Here is a 20,443-nt window from a genome sequence, read left to right as displayed (position 1 = left end):
AGATAATGCTTATTCATTTACTCGATATGTATGTAAGTAGTTATTATACACAAAGTGTTGTGCCATGATTGATGAAGATATAAAACAGTCAAATAGACAAAATATTTGTGTATAAAAGAATTGAAGAAGGGGGCCAGACGATGGCCCACCTGGCTAAGCACACACTATATTGAGCAAGAAATAGGGTTCAAGCCGCTGGTCTCCACCTGTGGAGTGTGGGGGGGGGGCGGCAACCTTCATGAATGGTGAAGCTCTCTGTCTCTCTGTCACCCCTACCCTATCAATTTCTGTCTCTATACAGTAATACATAAATAAATAAAGTGATACAGATTAAAATTTTTTTAAATAATAAAAATTTAATTTGGAGCTGGGTGGTGGCATACCAGGTTGAATGCACATGTTACAGTGTGCAATGACCTGGGTTTGAGCCCCCACCTGCAGGGGAAAAGCTTTGCAAGTGGTGAGGTAGTGCTGCAGGTGTCTCTCTTCCTCTTTATCTCCCCTTACCCTCTTGATTTCTGGCTGTCTCTAACCAATAAATAAAGATAATTTAAAAAAAAAAAGAAAGAAAGAAAAAAAGAACATTGAAAAGGACTTGACAGTACATAGAGTAGGTTGAATATGAATTTTGATGCAGGGTATCAATTAAAACATTTTATTAAATTATTCTTTGTAAAACTCTCCTGTGTAGTATATACAATTTTAATAATTAATTTGGTATTTTTAGCAGCCTAGAAGGAATTGAAATTTCAAATATCCAACAAAGGATGTTTAGACCTCTTAAGAATCTCTCTTACATGTAAGCAGATGTTTTTCTTGTTCTTAAGTTTAATTTTAATCTGTTTCCATATATATTGTACTAGTATATCTATACCCATTGTATTAAATTTATTAATATTTGTACTTAAAAGTCTGTCAATGCCACAATTCACTCAAGAGGTTGACGTTGGGTGCTATGGCATCTAGTTTTCCATAGTTCAGTAGAATCACAGGTGATATTTTGAATGTCAGATAATGTGAACATGAAGGGAAGGAACCCACTCAGTATTTTGAATTCTTATATCTGTTGCAATTCATAGATACTAATGTTTTCCAAACAAGCTAGTTATTTATAAACATGAGATAAATGCTATAAGATGAAGGATCTGCAAAGGTATTATAAAATAGAAACAAGTAATTTCTGTTCATAGAAGAATATAGGGAAAAAATACTCCTTGTGAAAATTGCCCTTAGTATCAGCAAAGGGTTAAAATCAGTGTATGTGGAAGAAATTATAAACCTTGAAAAATATTTGATTCATTGTGTCTTACTGTCTCATTGATCGTCCACTTGAGAAGTATTTTTGTTTCATTGCATGTAATCTTAAGTATTAGAATAATCTCCATGCCATGGAAATTAATTCTCAGTAATTTAGAATGTGTTATGTCAACTCTGCATTCACTGTACCTGTGTGGCTCTCTCAACCTTACATTGTTTTACAGTGAAGTCAAGTTTAATGAGACTTAAATTGAGTCCAAAGCTCCAGTATCCCTGATGACTCAGTATTCCTCAGACTCAGAGGATTGTGCTCAATCTCACATTCAAGCAATTTTTTCCTGCTAGAAAAATGTCGAAAACAAATATTAATATATAATGTCTGGATTAAATTTCCAATCTTACTTGACTTCCTTTTTTTTTTCTTTTCTTTTTTTATCAGAGCACTGCTCAGCTCTGGCTTATGGCGGTATGGGGGATTGAACCTGAGACTTGAGAGCCTCAGGCATGAAAGTCTCTTTGCATAACCATTATACTATACCCCCACCCCTTACTTGACTTTCTCTTTGTACATCAGATATTTTAAGAAATTCCAGTACTGTGGCTATGCACCACATGTGCGAAGTTGTAAACCGAACACGGATGGAATCTCATCTCTAGAGAATCTCTTGGCAAACATTATTCAAAGAATATTTGTCTGGGTTGTATCTGCAGTTACATGCTTTGGAAACATCTTTGTAATTTGCATGCGGCCTTATATCAGGTCTGAGAACAAACTACATGCTATGTCAATCGTTTCTCTCTGCTGTAAGTACTTTCCAGTTGAAAAGGAGTTATAGTTTTGAAATCAGTAAGAGTCATTGATGTCAAAATAAGTAAGCAGTGGTAGGATTGTGAAAATTTTATTTTTTTCTTGTTTGCTTTGGGTTTATATGTACTATAATAAAATTGGATCATTTTAGTAATAAGAATAAAGGATATGGAGTCGGGCGTAGCTCAGAGGGTTAAGTGCAGGTGGCACAAAGCACAAGGACCGGCATAAGGATCCTGGTTTGAGGCCCCGGCTCCCCACCTGCGGGGGAGTCACTTCACAGGTGGTGAAGCAGGTCTGCAGGTGTCTATCGTTCTCTCCCCCCTCTATATTCCCCTCCTCTCTCCATTTCTCTCTGTCCTATCCAATAACAATGACAGCAATAACAACAACAATAATAAACAACAAGGGCAACAAAAGGGAAAATAAATAAATAAATAAATAAATGTAAAAAAAAAAGAGAAAAAAAATTTTTTAAAAAAGAATAAAGGATATATGTTATTTTGTTTGTTTTTACCAGAGCACTGCTCAGCTCTGGCTTATGATCCTACTGGGGACTGAACTTGTGACCTTTGGTGCCTCAGGCATCAAAGTCTCTTTGTATAACCATTATGCAATCTACCCAGTCCAAGAACAAAGTTTTAAACCAAGTAAATGTAGCACAGCAGTCTTACTCAAATTAGTAAAATTGTCTTTCACTAATTTTTTTCTCCAAAAATATAATATTTTGAGGCATGAACAATCCCTTATTACAAGTAAAATCGCAATCTTTCTGTTTCTGGCATTGGTGCATCTTGTATGCTTGAGTTCACCACTCCTGGGTTACTTTTTTTTTTTCCAATGTATTTTTTAACTTTTTTATATTTATTTTATTTATTTATTCCCTTTTGTTGCCCTTGTTTTCTTGTAGTTACTGGATAGGACAGAGAGAAATGGATAGAGATGGGGAAGACAGAGAGGGAGAGATAAAGATACACACCTGCAGACCTGCTTCACTGCCTGTGAAGTGACTCCCCCTGCAGGTGGGGAGCTGGGGGCTCGAACTGGGATCGTTACGCCAGTCCTTGTGCTTTGCACCACCTGCACTTAACACGCTGCACTACCACCCAACTCCCTTTTTTCAATATTTTTATTTTATTTATTGTTGGATAGAGACAGAGAGAAACTGAGAGGGAAAGGAGAGATGGAGAAGGAAAGAGACAAGAGAGACACCTGCAGCTCTGCAGTTAGGGACCAGGGCCTTGAACCTGGGTCCTTGCACATTGCAATGAGTAAGCCCATCGGCCACTTTTTCATTCAGAAAAGAGACAAAGAGAGACTACAGCATTAAAGTTTCTCCACAGTGCTATGGGTGGTTCTGGAACTTGAAGACATGGCTACTGTTGCCTACTGGTAAATTCCATCTGACCTGTTTCTTTCTCTAAATTTATGAAATTTACTCTCCCTCTAGGTGCTGACTGCCTAATGGGAGTATACTTATTTGTGATTGGAGCCTTTGACATAAAGTTCCGAGGTGAATACAATAAGCATGCACAGCTGTGGATGGAGAGTATTCATTGCCAACTTGTGGGATCTCTGGCCATTCTCTCCACAGAAGTATCAGTATTACTTTTGACATTTCTAACATTGGAAAAATACATCTGCATTGTGTATCCATTTAGATGTTTACGACCTCGAAAATGCAGAACAATTACAGTTCTGGTTCTCATTTGGATTACTGGGTTTTTCATGGCTTTCATGCCAATGAGCAATAAGGAATTTTTCAAAAATTACTATGGCACCAATGGAGTATGTTTCCCTCTTCATTCAGAAGATACAGAAAGTTTTGGAGCTCAGATTTACTCTGTGGCAATTTTTCTCGGTAAGAAACTTTACATTTTATCTCCTTTCATTCAAGTTGTTGTTGCTATGATTTAATATATGCTCAGTGCCACCACAGCTCCTGGAAACTTTTTTTTTTTTGCTTCTTTTTCATTTTATGCAATAAAATAGAGAAAAATTGAAATGGGGGGAAAGGCGAGGGGAGGAACAGAGAAAGATAGACACCTGTAGACCTGCTCCATCGTTTGTAAAGCATCCCCACTTCAGGTGGAGAGCAGGGACCCAAACCCGGTTCCTTGAGCAGGTCCTTGCACATAGTACTATGTGCACTTAATCAGGTGTGCCACTGCCTGGCCCCCTCATTCCAGCATTAAATCAAAAGTTGAAGCTCATTATGATGTCTAATTCTTACTGGGGTTTTTTGTTTCATATATACTTTATTTTGGTCGACAGATTTTTTTAAATTCTAATTATAGTATTCAAGCACGTTCAAGTTCCTTCCTGAATTGCTGAATTCTATTCTTTTTTATTATTATTACTGATTTAATACTGATTTACAAAATTACAAGCTAACAGGGATACAATTCCACACCGTTCCCACCACCAGAGTTCTGTGTCCCCATTCCCTCCCTTGGAAACTTCAGTTGTTCAGTTGTTCTCCCAAGAGAACAGCCTATAGGCTGACTATCATTTTTTCCCTTTTTTCTTTTTTCCCTTTGTCTCCAGGCTTATTGCTGGGGCTAGATGCCTGCAGTATGAATCCACTGTTCCTGGGGGCCATTTTTTCCATTTTATTGTATAGGACAGAGAGAAATTGAGAAAGGAATGGAAGATAAAGAGGGAGAGAAAGATAAGACAACTGCAAACTTGCTTCACCGCTTGTGAAGTGACTCCCCTGCAGGTGGGGAACCAGGGGCGCGAACCGGGATGTTTACACGGGTCCTAGAACTTAACCCGGTGCGCCACTGCCCAGCCCCATTTCTTTATTTTATTTTATTTATTTATTCCCTTTTGTTGCCCTTGTTGTTTTATTGTTGTAGTTATTATTGTTGTTGTCATTGTTGGATAGGACAGAGAGAAATGGAGAGAGGAGTGGAAGACAGAGAGGGGAAGAGAAAGATAGACACCTGCAGACCTGCTTCACCGCCTGTGAAGCGACTGCCCTGCAGGTGGGGAGCCGGGGTTCGAACCGGGATCCTTATGCTGGTCCTTGTGCTTAGCGCCGCCTGCGCTTAACCTGCTGCGCTACAGCCCGACTCCCCCCAGCCCCATTTCTGTAATGTTTGTCTATCTATACTTTTACGCATTTTTTCTATGTTTCTGCCTTTTCTCCTTTTCTAAGTCACACCTAAATCTTCTACCCAGTTTTTCACACTGATGGAAGTGGAATCTATCACAAATCCCCCAGAGAGATTTGTCTTACTAAATTACTCCTTTATCATATACATTCCAACCTGGTGCAGCATTATAAAAGATACTAAGCATTTGTGTTTCATACATTTAACCTAATAGTGCTAAGTAAAAATTTATTTTGAGGGAGCCGGCTGATGGTACGCCCAGTTAAGCACACATAGTACTAAGTGCAAGGACCTGAGGAGGGATCTGGGTTCACATGTGGTGTGGCAAGTCTGCAGATGTCTCTCTTTCTTTCTCCCTCTCTACCTCCCCCTCCTCTCTTAACTTCTCTCTGTCCTATCCAATTAAAAAAAAAATGAAGAAAATGACAGCCAGGCTCAGTAGATTCACAGTGCTGTCACTGAACCCCAACCCTGGAGGAAAAGTATATATTTTTTTATTATTGCCCTCATAATATGAACAAATTCTAGGTGGATAATACAGGTCATTAGCTTGAGAGTAAATATACAGGGAGCAGACACCCGGTAGAATGCACAGGTTATTGTGTACAAGGACCTGGGTTCAAATCCCCAATCCATACCTGCAGGGAGGAAGCTTCACAAGTGATGAAGCAGAGCTGTAGGTACCTCTCTTTCTCTCTCCCTCTCCAACACCCCTCTCCCTCTTAAGTTCTCTGTCACTATTCAAAGAAAAAAATAAGGAACAATTTGTTCTCTAGAATGGTAGATTTGTAGTGCAGGTACCAAACCTCAATGATAACCTGGTGGCAGTAAAATAATAATAATAATAATTAAAGAAATTAGGACTCCTAGAATGGAAAAAAAAAAAAGTAAAGATACAGTATTTTCTCTTACAAAAATACTCTGACCTAAGAAATTGTGGAAAAATACCAAAAAAGGAATTGAATTGAGCCACAATCATAATTTTGAGTAGTTATCATGGTTTAATTTTGCTATTTTAAAATTTAATTTTTATCATTCTTCATTGAACTGTTTCACTTTTTCAAAATTCATGGTTCTTAGTATTCTCTTGTCCTGCAGGGTCCTTAGTGATAATGATGTCGGCACTACAAGTCCACCACTCCTGGCGGGCATTTTTTCCTGTTTTTTTTCCTCCCCATTTTATTCTATAGGACAGAGAGAAATTCAGAGGGGATGGTAGATGGAGAGGGAGAGAGAAAGATAGACATCTGCAGACCTACTTCACCACTTATGAAGCGTCCTCACCAGGGGTAGGAAGTGGGGACTCAAACCTGCACTTAACCAGATGCACCACCGCCCAAGGCCCTGGTTCTTAGTATTTCTTATAAAGAACAAAAAACACTGTGTTATTTTTTACTGTCTCCTGGATAATAGTAATAATATCCAAAAAAAAAAAAACTGTGTTATTTTTTACTGTCTCCTGGATAATAGTAATAATATCCAACAGTGTGTTTGTGTGTTCGAAAAGAATGTTCATATACATTAATAATAATCTTTGTATTCTAAATAGGCATTAACTTGGCAGCATTTATCATCATAGTTTTTTCCTATGGAAGCATGTTTCACAGCATTCATCAAAGTGCCATATCAGCAATGGAAATGCGGAATCCAGTTAAAAAAGAGATGATCCTTGCCAAGCGTTTTTTCTTTATTGTATTTACTGACGCATTATGCTGGATACCCATTTTTATAGTGAAAGTTCTTTCACTGCTTCAGGTAGAAATACCAGGTAAAACTTCTTTTTCATCCAGGAAGGAAGTAGTAAACCTGATTTAAGTGTTCCTCTAAGAAAGAAAATTATGATTTTTTAATAATAACTTGTTTCAAGACTAGTAAGTCAGAGTGATATATTTTATTATTTATCAACACAATATTTACTGGAAGGAGCGGCATAGTTCTTTGCATAAATACCTAAAAACACAATGACTATTTAAAAGAAGCAATCATTCAAATTAAGCTCACGTATTGAAGTTCTGATAATCCCCGCTTTAAGATGACCAGAAAGGAAAAAACAAAAACAGGTCAAAGCAATTCTTGAGTAAATACATACATCTTTTTTGCAGAATGTAAGAATTTTTTTTCTCCTAGAATACATACAATTTAGGTAACATCCCAGGATGTAAGAAATGATAGAAGAAAACACTTGATATTTAAAAATAACATCCATCACATGTATTCGGGTGGCTATTATTTAAAAAAAAAAAACAAAACAGAAAATAGGAATCTGCAGAGCAATTTATTCAATAAATTTTTTGATGGCTGAGACTCTGACTTCCCAGGCTCAGTTCATTGATATAAGGATTAATATACACTTCTATTAACTTGTAGTCTTATTAGTCACTATTTAATCAATATGAGAGGACACTCCTATTAACTTGTAGTCTTATTAATCGCTATTTAATCAATATGAGAGGGGGAAATAGATTGAATAGCTCAAACTCTTTAATGAATAGACCTCAGTTCTGAGTATATATATATATATATATATATATATATATATATATATTACTTCAATCTAAGCAGTTAAGGTTGCAAATTAGTAACTTGATTGAATTTTAACACTGGGCTTAAATTGATAATGCATTTGTGGTAATGACTTTTTTTGAAATATTAAATCATCTATATTTTTTAAAGCATTAACAGGGGCTAGGCAGTGGTGCACTTGGTAGAGCATACATGTCACACTATGCAAAGACTGGGTGCCTACCTGCAGGAGGGAAGCTTCACAAGCAGTGAAGCATTGTTGCAGGTGTCTCTCTTCGTCTCTCCCTTTGTCTCCCCCAACCCTCTCAATTTTCCTCTATCCAATAAACACATATTTAAATTTTGTATAAAACAAACAAACAAGTAAATAAACTCTTGTGTATTGCTGGTAGGAATGTAAAATTGGTAACTCTTGTAAAAATGGCATGGTGGCCCATCAAAAAATTAAACATAGATCCCCACCTGTAGGAGAAAAGCTTCACTTGGTGATGCAGTGTTGCAGTTATCTATCTCTCTGTCTCTTTCCCTCTCTGTCTTTTCTTTTCCTCTTTCAATTTCTCTCTGTCACTATCCAATAAATTAATAAATAAAATGTATTAAAAATTAAACATAGAATTACCCTATGATACTTCTACTTTTGAGACTATACACATAAGAACTGAAAGCAGGACTCAAAAGATATTTGTACTCCCATGTTCATAGTAGCATTGTTCATAGTAGTTAGCAGGTAAACAGAACCCATATGTCACTCATGAATAAATGAACAAACAAAATGTATACACACACACACACACACACACACACACACCATACTATTCAGCCCTATAAAGGGAGAGAATTTGATAATACATACTCCAACATGGATGGCCTTATAGTTACTACATTAAGTGAAATAAGCTAGTTTCAAGAAATAAGCTTTATGTATTATGGAAATCTTGAGTTAACTCAGTAATCAAGTTCATAGAAAAAGAAAGTTCATGAATGGTGCTGTCAAGGGCTTACAGGAGGAAGGAACGGGGAGTAATGTTTAACAGATACGGGATTTAAGTCTGGGAAGATGAAAAGTTCTCAAGATGGATGGTATTGATAGTTGGACCAACATGCAAATGTATTGATAATGACAAAAACTATATACCTAAGAATGGTTAAATAGTAATTTTTATGTCATACAGGTTTTACCCATTTTTAATGTGCACAGATCCTATTAACTAAACATATTATATTCATGTCTTTTACTTATAAATGTAGTTTTAGCTTTGTTTTACCCCTATGATTACTACTAATAGTATTAGTAATAGCAGTAGTACCCAATATTCTCTAAGCATGAAAAAAGGGAAGATAGCATCAATTAAATTAAATTTAATTTAAATCATTAAATTCTAATAAAAACCTAACTATTGGTAGTTGCATATATACTATAGTGATATTTAAGGTGAGATTAGCCAAAAAATATTAAAATAACCATCTTGTAAAAGACCTTTAAATGTAAACCTATTTTTGAAACCAAACAGCTAGCAGAGACCTAGTAAAATCTATATATACTGGCAAATATTATATGTACTTTCCAGTAACTGAAATATTTGAAAAGGCATCATTACTATACTAAACAATACTGTTCTTCCTAAAATAGAACCACATCATAGTAATATGTGATCATTTGGTAGTATATATTTCTACCTAATGGAATACTTTTGTTGATATATTCAAGGAAAACTACTTAGCAAAGAATCCTGTTTTTTTGCAGCACCTCCCTCAAACACTGGCACTCTGGAAAGACCTCCTGGAAACACATATAGACTTGGTATTTAATTGTGTGACATCAAAAGGGGGGAAAAAAAACTAAAACTCAAAAGGGGGTGGGCAAGCTATACAGAAAAAAGGGTTTCTGTATCTTGTAAAAACATTCATCAGTATGAAACTATTTCACTTTTCTCTTCCAGGTACCATAACTTCTTGGATAGTGATTTTTATCCTGCCCATCAACAGCGCTTTGAACCCAATTCTCTATACTCTGACCACAAGACCATTTAAGGAAATGATTCAGCAGATTTGGATTAACTACAGACAAAGAAAATCTATTGACAGTAAAGGGAGTCAGAAAGCATACCCTCCATCATTCATCTGGGTAGAAATGTGGCCACTGCAGGAGATGCCGCCTGACTTAATGAAGCCAACTCTTTTCACAAACTCCTGTGAATTGTCACTGATTTCCCAGTCAACCAGACTCAATTTTTATTCCTAACAGTATTTCTTCACAGAGAATTCTGCAAATGCTTCACTGTGTGTTAATTGATAGAAAATGAATACCACAAAATTAATCATTTCTAGTCATGAGTAGAGACCAAGAAGTTAGTGGGGGAAATTAAAATGATGCCCATATAGGGGAAAATAAATTATAGTGGTAATGTTTATACACAAATACATATTTTGTGTAGGAAATTAAATCTACTTCAGAATAATTCTTTTTTTTTTTTAATCATGCTTTGAGTACCTGTGTGTGGCTTTATGGTAAATTACAGGAAATAGTGTAGAATCTTTTCAACTTGCGATATTAACTTGTGTCTAACCACAACATAATGTACACCTAGAATACACCTACAACTCCTAACTTAAGGTAGCATTTTATTGTGCATATAAGTAAATGTAAGAATTGTGGGTACTTTAATAAAGGTTTGAAGTTTAGAACACATGGCATAGTAGTATCAGGAAATGTCAACTGTTTGCAAAAGTACAGATATTCTGTTATAAGAATTCAGCATACCTCTCTTCAAGTCTCTGTGCACTTAACCGCCAATACAACACACTTAATACTATGAAAATGTTGCTTATGCAAATTCAGAACATTACTGCCATTTCTTGTCCAGCTATTTGCTTTAAATAAGCACCACCATATGGAACCAAAAAGGAAAGGCAGAAGTATTGCAGTGAAATGAATCAGAAAAGCTAGGAGATAGACATTTAAATGGATGGAATAGGATTGTGAATCCAGACGTTTATAGTTGACCAATTTTTGACAAAGAGGTCCAGATAATGAAATGGAGAAAGTACAGTTTTTTCACAAGTGTTGCTGGAACAACTGAATATTCACATGCAAAAGAGTTAATAAAGCCCCTTTTATACTATATATAAAAATCAATTCAAAATGAATCAACAACCTAAATATAAAATAAGACTTTAAAATATTGGTAACTCTTCAAGACGCTCCGATACGATGACAAAATCATGACAAACAAAAGGAAAATGAATTGAACTCCATTAAAAATTTTTAATGTGTGGGGAGTCGGGCGGTAGCACAGTGAGTTAAGCGCATGTGACGCAAAGTGCAAGGACCAGCATAAAAGGTCTCAGTTGAGCCCCCAACTCCCCACCTGCAGAGGAGTCGCTTCACAAGGAGTGAAGCAGGTCTGCTGGTGTCTTTCTCTCCCCCCTCTGCCTTCCCCTCCTCTCTCCATTTCTCTCTGTCCTGTCTAACAATGACACCAATAACAACAATAACTACAACAGTAAAAAAATTTTAATGTGCATCAAAAGGCATTATTTTTAAAAGCCTGTGGAATTTGAAAAAAAAAGTTGAAAAAAATTGCAATTCACATACCTGAGAAGAGTTTAATACCCAGAATTTTTTAAAATCTATTTCTTTATTGGAGAATTAATGTTTTACATTCAATAGTAAATACAATAGTTTGTACATGCATAACATTCCCCAGTACCCCATTTAACAATACAACCCCCACTATGTCATCTATCATCCTTCATGGACCTGTATTCTCCCCACCCACCCACCCCAGAGTCTTTTACTTTGGTGCGGTATGCCAATTACATTTCAGGTTCTACTTGTGTTTTCGTTTCTGATCTTGTTTTTCAACTTCTGCCTGAGAGTGAGATTATCCCATCCCAGAATATTTTTTAATTCCCACAACTTTATAAAAATTCAAACAACCAATTTTAAAATGGGCAGTACATTTTATTAGCTGTTTCTCCAAAGAGATACACAAGTGGCCCATCAACACATAAGAAGATACTCATCAATCTTTAGGGAAATTAAAACCACAATGAGATAACAGTTCATACGGACCATAATTTTAAAGCGAGGTAAGTTTTGGCAAGAAATAGATTTAAACCCTCCTCCATTGTTAGTGGGAATGGAAAATGGTGCACTCAACATAGAAAATTGGTTTAGTAGCTTTTCAAAAGCTTATATTACCGTATGATCGATGATTTCATTCCTGAGTTTTAACCCAAAATAACCGAAAGCAGGACTCAGATACTTGAAGGCATTTATTAATTGTAGCATTCACAGTATCCAAATAGCTCTCAACTGATAAACAGATAAACAAAATGTGGTACATACAGACAAGGAATGAAGTTCTAACACATGCTACAACATGGATAACGTGAAATAAGCCAGACAGGAAAGAACAAATACTATAAGACCTCACTTATGTGAAATATCTGAAGTACGTAAAATTATTCAAACAAAAATTAGGCTGGAGGTTACTGGAGGGTAGGAAGATTGGGAGGATGCCTAAAAGGCAAAAAATAAAAGTTCTAAGATTGAATGTGGCAATGGATAAACACAATCCCAAAATTACACTAAAAGTCACGAAACTGCACACTTTAATGGATGAATTTTATGGTATGTGAACTATATCTCAAACAGTTAAAGAAAAAAAGAACTGCAATGTGTTGACTCAGGAAATGAACTTCAGGAAGGAAAAATGTGCACGTTTATGTTTCACTCTAAAGAGAAAGTAATCACAAGAGATGGATTTACCTTCTGACTGGCCAGCAGATTCATGAGATGCTTACTTTTTGACTAGTAATCCTTCTATTGTTATTCTAACAGCTATTACATTTTTTTTCCTTTCATAATTTGAAAGCTTTAAACAGGAATGTTTTCAGGTGTTTCTAAATACACCAAAATGAAACATGGATATACTGGAATCAAAACCATATTTATTGAGTATATAACTGTATAGATTTCTTTGGAAAATAAATTACCTGAAATTTAATTCTATCAAACAATGGGTTTGAACCTTTTTATTCTCTTGGGTTGATACAAGATTTCTATGTGAAGAATGTTATAGCAGACTTTCAGCAACAATTTCAAAATAACAGAAGCTGTAGTTCTGTTTATAATACTTTATAAGATCATCATATTGAGAAGTCGTATAGAGTATCATCGTGGGTATGTTAGGCACCAACCATTCTGAGAATATCACGCATCGAGAGGATATATACCGAGAGGAGGTCCCATAAATGGTGGATCAGTACCTATCATGCCTCTCCTTTCCCTGTCTCTAAAATTGAAAAGTTAGAAGAGGGGGAAAAAGTCTGCCAGAGCAGTAGAATCACACAGGTATAAAAACCCCAGCAGCAAAGTAAAAATATCTAAAAGAATAAAGGCAGTACTGATGAAAACAGGATAGGAAAAAATGAAGTCCTGAATTATGATTGTTTTTACGTTTACAAGTCTGTTTCGATGCTTACGAATCTTTGAAATGTTTCATTTATACAATGTACATCTGAAACTATCTCAGCATTTAAAGCATTTTCAAGAGATCTAGGAGCTATTTGGTTTCTTTCTTTCTCGATCACTTACTCTTCCATCCTTCAGCCTCTACAAATAGCATGTTTTAATTTTTTAATATTTATTTATATTTAATTTTTTTAACATTTATGTATTCCCTTTTGTTGCCCTTGTTATTGTTGTAGTTAAAAAATTAATGTTTTATTTTGTTGTGTTTTTTTAATATTTATTTTATTTATTTATTCCCTTTTGTTGCCCTTGTTGTCTTATTGTTGTAGTCGTCGTTGTTGGATAGGACAGAGAGAAATGGAGAGAGGAGGGGAAGACAGAGGGGGGAGAGATAGACACCTGCAGACCTGCTTCACAGCCTGTGAAGCGACTCCCCTGCAGGTGGGGAGCCGGGGTTCAAACCGGGATCCTTATGCCGGTCCTTGTGCTTTGCGCCACCTGCGCTTAACCTGCTGCACTACAGCCGGAATCCCGTTTTATTTTGTTTACCAGAGCACTGCTCAGCTCTGTTTTATGATGGTGTGGGGCATTGAACCTGAAACTTTGGAGCCTCAATTATGAAAGTCTCTTTGTATAACCATAATGATATCTAACCCCATCCTTTTTTAGTTTATTTTTATCACCACCAGGCTTATCACTGTGGCTCGGTGTCTGAAGGAAGAATCCACCACTCACAGCAGCCATTTTTTTCCTTTTTTTTTTTTTTCCTTCACTACATAGGACAGGGAGAATTTCAGAGGGAAGAAGAGAGAGAAACACCTGCAGTAGTTACTTCACCACTAGTGAAGCTTCTCCTCGACCGGTGGAGGGGGGGCTGGAACCAAGGTCCTTGCACACGTGTGGTCAACCAGATACACCACCGCCCAGCCCCCAAATACAGTAACTTTTAAAAAATATATTTATTTTCCCTTTTGCTGCCCTTGTTTTTCTTTTATTGTTGTTGTAGTTGTTGTTGTTAGATAGGACAGAGAGAAATGGAGAGAGAAGGGGAAGACAGAGAGGGAGAGAAAGACACCTGTAGACCTGCTTCACCGCCTGGCTCGAACCTGGATCCTTATATGCTGGTCCTTGTGCTTTGCGCCAGAAGCGCCACGTGGGCTTAACCCGCTGAGCTACCGCCTAACTCCCTTATACAGTAACTTTTTATCGATTGTTCACATGGCACATAAATAGCTACTAAACTACTTATACAATGAAAGATTGATATTACACATCTTTAAAAGCTTTATTCAATGACTTTTCATCTAGATGGAAAAGTAGCCTGAAATAGTAAAACCACACAAATGCCAGGCTTCAGCTCCCCCCGCCAAAGCTGAAACATACATAACATTAATATCTATATATGTTAAGGAAAAGACAAAATAGAAAAATAAGCAAAAGGTATAGTCTCAAAGTCATGCTTTGCATATGACCCAATATCCTGGTAATTAAACAAGTTAACTAGCAGAGGAGATAGCTTAATGGTTATCAAAGACTTTCATGCCTGAGGGAGTAGAGGTCCCAGGTTCAATCCCCAACTGCGTCATAAGCCAGATCTTAGTAACACTGATTATAGGAGAGATGAAACAAGACACGAAATTTACATTATTGAATTTGGGAGATAAAAATACCAAACGTAGCTCATTGGAGCTATCTGAAGCCGGGCTACCATAAACACAGAACAGTATCTTGCAATGCTTTTATAAAAATCATCCATATAAGGAGTCGAGCCATGGCGCAATGGGTTAAGCGCACGTGGCGAAAAGCGCAAGGACCAGAACAAAGATCCCAGTTTGAGCCCGGGGCTCCCCACCTGCATGGGAGTCACTTCAGAAGAGGTGAAGCAGGTCTTCAGGTGTCTTTCTCTCCCCCCCTCTCTCCATTTCTTTCTCTGTCCTGGCCAACAACAATGACATCAATAACAACAACAATAACTACAACAATAAAAAGGGCAACAAAAGGGAATACATATTTTTTAAAGTCACCCATATGTAAACATATAAAAGGGGGCCAGGCGATGACAAACCTGCTTAAGCACACATATTTCCGTGCTCAAGTACCCAGGTTCAAGTCCCTGGCCCCCACCTATAGGGGGAAATCTTCATAAGTAGTGAAGCAGGGCTGCAGGTGTCTCTCTTGTCTCTTTCCCTATCTCCCTTTTCCCTCTCCATTTCTATCCCTATTCAATAATAAATAAACATATTTTTTAAAAAATACATTAAAAATATAAAAGCAGACACTAAACACTATCTCCAAGACAGTGCTTATGCCTAGGGAGATAAGAAGAGAATGGGCAAGTGTATATAACATTTACATTTTTAAAATATAAGTGGGCTAGGGAGAGAGCATAATGGTTATGCAAAAGACTTCCATTCCTGAGGTTCCCGATTCAGTCCCCAGCACCAGAGTTGAGCAGTGCTCTAATGTCTCTCTAGCTCATTAAAATAAAAATCAAGATATATATATATATATATACACACACACACACGCACACACACATTTGTATGGTCATGAAGAAAATAGAGCCAGAGGCTAACATTTATTTCATTTGCATAATAAAAAATCAGGGTAGTTTTAAAAATCATCCCCTTTTCGTATGTGTGAAACATTCAATAAAAAGCTTAAAACAATGACCCCAAAGAAATGGAAATAAAATTTGCTTTTAACAAATTTATTCTGTACACTTAAAAAGTCACAATTCTTATAACACACAGAAAAATACTTTATAATGTGAAATAAGCATCTCTTTGGTATATGAACACAACATGTGTGCTCTCTAACTTAAAAAAATTCGTTAGAGAACCTTGACAATATGCTAAACTGAGCTATTCTCTTCCCATCCATTTGACCTCTTTCACAAACTCACTGCGGGGTTTTAGAATACAGTTTTGTACAGGTATACACATCTAAAAAAAAACTAAAATAATCATATCAGACATCCAGAAGAGATCAGTTGGCTTCATAGTTGCTGCACAGGACACAAGCCATAGAGAGAAAAATAAGATATAGGATAAATAGAACATTATCACTAAAATATGATATGAATAGAACTGCACCATTCAAAGTTGATGCATTAAAAACAAAGTTAACAATTTCAAACGGATAAAGCAATATGCAAAGTTACAAAAGTAATAATACAGTCATAATTTTAATAAGGCACTTATGGAAAGCAAACAAAGCAATATCAAATACTAGAAATATCTGTAAAAGCAGTTAACTTATAAATAAATGGGAGGATTATGCATTCTTTTCAGATAGGCTTTCACTTTCTAAGGAAAAACTTCTAAAAAAAGTATTAGAGAAGGGTAGAAATATGTATTTTATTTAAAAAAAAACTGTCATCAGGTAAAGAAACCATATTCATTCCATCAAGTTAAAGAGATATTGATTCAAATGGTTTTTTTAGAGAAACGAATATAATGCTCATGCTAAAGAGATAACATATAAAAAAAAAACCCTTTAATTACATTCTCAACTTTTACTTAACAAGTATTTACTAAGTGTTGTGTGGCACTGTTCTAACTGTTAGGGGCATAGAAACAACTAAGACACAATTGCTGGTTCTAGGAAACTTAGAAATGAAACTGGGCCTCATATTAGTAGCCCTAAATTGACCTTGGTCAATAATATAAAGATCAACCTCAAACTTGGCTATTCTTAGCCTCTTCTTGCAAAATGAGGAATGGTCTACTCATTTGCTACTGACAACACTATGGCATAACTAATAGTATATATTGATAAGGTGACTTTCATAAAGGATCCTAGGAAAAATTTAAAGGACAAAAAATACTTAAAGATAAATAATGGCCAGCATCAAAAATCCTTTCAGTATTTTGCTTTCACAAATATGAAGAAAACTAAGAAAAAATTTCACCCTGCATATACAGAACTGTTAGAGATTATCTTGTAATAAGGCATGTGTGCAAATATCTTAAATGAGGAATGAAGTTCCAGCCAAATTAATTGTCAGGCTTCAAGGAGTCATAACCTTCTTTCAAGAGGTCCCGCCATGTTTTAAGGAAACGTGCATTTTCTGTACATTTGAAGGCAAGCTCTTCCACTTGAGCTGATACTGCAGATGTAGCTTCAATAAGTTTGGTTAATGAAAATGCTGCCTGGGGGAAAAAAAGAAGGAATAATTACATTTATTTTTGAAATTTTCATCACATTTTATATATAGGTCAGAACTGTGACTCCGGTGTCCAACTTACGGTCCTTAAAAAATAAATCTTCTGGGAGTCGGGCTGTAGCGCAGCGGGTTAAGCGCAGGTGGCGCAAAGCACAAGGACCGGCATAAGGATCCCGGTTCGAACCCCGGCTCCCCACCTGCAGGGGAGTCGCTTCACAGGCGGTGAAGCAGGTCTGCAGGTGTCTATCTTTCTCTCTCCCTCTCTGTCTTCCCCTCCTCTCTCCATTTCTCTCTGTCCTATCCAACAACGACAACAATAATAATAATAACTACAACAATAAAACAACAAGGGCAACAAAAGGGAATAAATAAATAAAGAAAGAAAGAAAAGAAAATAAAAAGCCGCTCCTAAAAAAAAAAAAATTAAAAAAAAACTTCAGGGAGTCGGACCCTGAAGCGCAAGGACCCCCCGGTTCGAGTCCCCAGCTCCCCACCTGCAGGAGAGTCACTTCATAGGCGGTGAAGCAGGTCTGCAGGTGTCTATCTCTCCACCTCTCTGCCTTCCCCTCCTCTCTCCATTTCTCTCTGTCCTATCCAACAACGAACAGCATCAACAATGGCAATAATAATAACCACAACGACATCATCAACAACAATAACTACAATAAAACAAGGGCAACAAAAGGGAATAAATAAATATTTAAAAAAATTAAAAATAAATAAATAAATCTTCAAACTAAAACATGAGCTCAGGAGCCAGCAGCAGAGTGTGGTCCTCTAATCCGTTTGACTCCCCAGCACCACAAAGAGCAACAAGATAAAATACATAGTGATGGGAAGTCGGGCTGTAGCGCAGCGGGTTAAGCGCAGGTGGCGCTAAGTTCAAGGACCGGTGTCAGGATCCCGGTTCAAGCCCCCGGCTCCCCACCTGCAGGGGAGTTGCTTCACAGGCGGTGAAGCAGGTCTGCAGGTGTCTGTCTTTCTCTTCCCCTCCTCTCTCCAATTCTCTCTGTCCTATCGCACAACAACAACATCAATAATAACTACAACAATAAAACAACAAGGGCAACAAAAGGGAATAAATAAATAAAATAAAAATTAAATTAAAAAAATTAAAAAAAAACCAGTGATGTTTTGATCTGAAATAGAGTTTTTATTTTTAACACTTAACAAGCTCTTTCTGGGAACATAAGGAATTCTCTAATATGAATTAATTGAAGTAAGCATTGATGAAGTATGTCTGGTTGAAAGATGCCCATTACAAAGTACCAGAAGTATCTAAAACCATCAGAATTCTGATATTTGGGTAGTAAATATGTTTTTTTTTTTTTAACAGTGAGGACTCTCACCATGAAAATGTATATAGATCAAAGACTAACATGTATAGATCAAGTAGAATCAACAAAAATCAAGCCAAATTCTGAAAGTATCCAAAGCTTGGTGGTGAAAACAAATCATTTTATGGACGAATTATTTTATGGGAAAGTGAGGAGGTTAATGATTTACAGTACAGTTGTTGACACACAGGTACAATTTCTCGTCTTCCTATGATAGGTGTCTGCAGAATATTTTTGCCCCCAATTTAGGTTCCACCATCATCATCAGGCAGGACCCCAAAGAGATAACCACTCCACAACCCCTGCCTCCTTCTCCAGTCCTTAGCTTCGGTGCAATATACCAAACCCAGCCCAAGTTTTGCAAGTTCCGCCTATGAGTGAGATCAAAATCAAAAACAGAAACACAGAAATTATCTAAAGCTTGGTGGAGAAAAACGGTTTTCTTTTTCCACCTTCGAAGTAAGTAACACTGTTTCTAGATTCTACTAGCTCACTGAAGCCAATCTTATTCACAAATAATAGTAAGTTGGATGAGGACATCTTTCAGGAAAACAAATAATCGGTAAGCAATGAGGAAACAGTGTTCATTTCCCAGTTTCCAATCTGTAATAGAGGGCCTTTCCTCCCAAATAGATTATGCCCTGCATGCCTCATTCCATTAGATCCTTTCCAGAGGGTGTGGGTGTGTGTTAGGGGCGGGGTCTGAGCACTAGTTGCAGGGAATTCAAGATTCCACAGAAACCATCCTGACAGTGCATCCTACCAACCACAGGGTGGGAGATCTTAGGAAACTGTTACTGGAACCCAACAATCCAGACTGCACAGGCCGTGGCTAATCCCTCCAAATTATGTGCAAAGCTAAACAAGCCAGAGACAGAGACAATAGGATTTTCAGCTGGCTCTAGGCAGGGGGCAAATTAGAACAGCGGGCTCTTAAATGCCCTGAAGACAAATCACAGCCTGATCCTAAGCACTCACAGGCAACCAAGGAGGAAAAAAAAAGGGGTGCGAGGCAAGGCAGAGAACCAGCACGGTTTCAGGTTACAACGGTTGATTGAAACCAGAAGGCGATGCATAAAGAAAAAGAAAACAGCAGAGGGTGGGGGAGAGCGAGGGGAGGGGTGGCCCCTAATTTCTCCAGACTAACGCGGAATCCTCCAGGTGTGGCAAAAGGACTGTGGTCGTGGGCTCCCCCACAGCCCCGGGAAGCAGCTGCAGGGCGAGCCGCCCGGGCCGATGCAAACCCGCCTCCCCTCCACCCCACCCCGGACTCGGCCCCCGACACTCACATCTCCGATCCGCATCTCCACCTCTTCCAGCGGGTCCACCGCTCTGCTGCTGCTGCTGCTGCTGCTGCTGCTGCTCGGAACCGGCCAGTCCAAACTCTCTGGGGCCCTCGGGGAAGATACTGAAGAAGTGCCCGAGGACGAGGGACAAGAGGGCGGCGGAGGAGCCCGCGCTTCTTCCGGATCGGCCATGGAGCACGGCTGGGACAGCTGAGCAGAACCTGCACTGCCGAACCGACACCAACCGCCTTTCAACCGATCGCGCCCAAAGCTTCAAGGGCTCCTCCCGCCCGCAGTCCCGCCCCGTTCACTCCTCGGGGCTCAGCTCCCCGAAGACTTTCATTTTATTCCGAACATCCAATCAGATGTCAATTGGGAGAAGCGCTTCTGCAAATCTCCAATCAGACTCAGAGGGCGCTTGAGCAGAAGACTACAATTCCCAGGATGCCGCGCGCGTCCCTTCGCC

General features: G+C 37.8%; 2 protein-coding genes across 3 annotated transcripts in view; one reads left to right on the top strand and one right to left on the bottom strand.

The window, feature by feature from the left end:
• Positions 1-10,939, top strand: part of RXFP1 (relaxin family peptide receptor 1) — a 120,734-nt gene extending 109,795 nt beyond the window's left edge. The window contains exons 14-18 of the mRNA XM_060178896.1: positions 728-799; positions 1,832-2,061; positions 3,516-3,926; positions 6,734-6,952; positions 9,648-10,939. Coding sequence (XP_060034879.1) covers positions 728-799; positions 1,832-2,061; positions 3,516-3,926; positions 6,734-6,952; positions 9,648-9,949 — 1,234 coding nt within the window. The 3' untranslated portion in view covers positions 9,950-10,939. The remainder of the gene's footprint in view (positions 1-727; positions 800-1,831; positions 2,062-3,515; positions 3,927-6,733; positions 6,953-9,647) is intronic.
• Positions 10,940-15,736: 4,797 nt separating this feature from the next.
• On the bottom strand, positions 15,737-20,417 carry C19H4orf46 (chromosome 19 C4orf46 homolog). Of its 2 annotated transcripts, none has more exons than XM_060178889.1 (2): positions 19,981-20,417; positions 15,737-17,340 (listed from the first exon to the last, which is right to left on the bottom strand). In XM_060178889.1, exons 1-2 carry the CDS (start codon positions 20,167-20,169, stop codon positions 17,185-17,187), a joined length of 345 nt encoding a protein of 114 aa, XP_060034872.1. In that variant the 5' UTR covers positions 20,170-20,417; the 3' UTR covers positions 15,737-17,184. The 2 variants fall into 2 exon arrangements, 1 of the variants encoding a protein (XP_060034872.1); XR_009546366.1 differs by having other exon boundaries at positions 17,200-17,336; positions 19,981-20,097.
• Positions 20,418-20,443: the final 26 nt, after the last annotated feature.

The sequence above is a fragment of the Erinaceus europaeus genome, chromosome 19, assembly GCF_950295315.1.
Source record: "Erinaceus europaeus chromosome 19, mEriEur2.1, whole genome shotgun sequence".
NCBI lineage: Eukaryota > Metazoa > Chordata > Mammalia > Eulipotyphla > Erinaceidae > Erinaceus > Erinaceus europaeus.
This window is presented reverse-complemented; position numbering and strand designations above follow the sequence as displayed.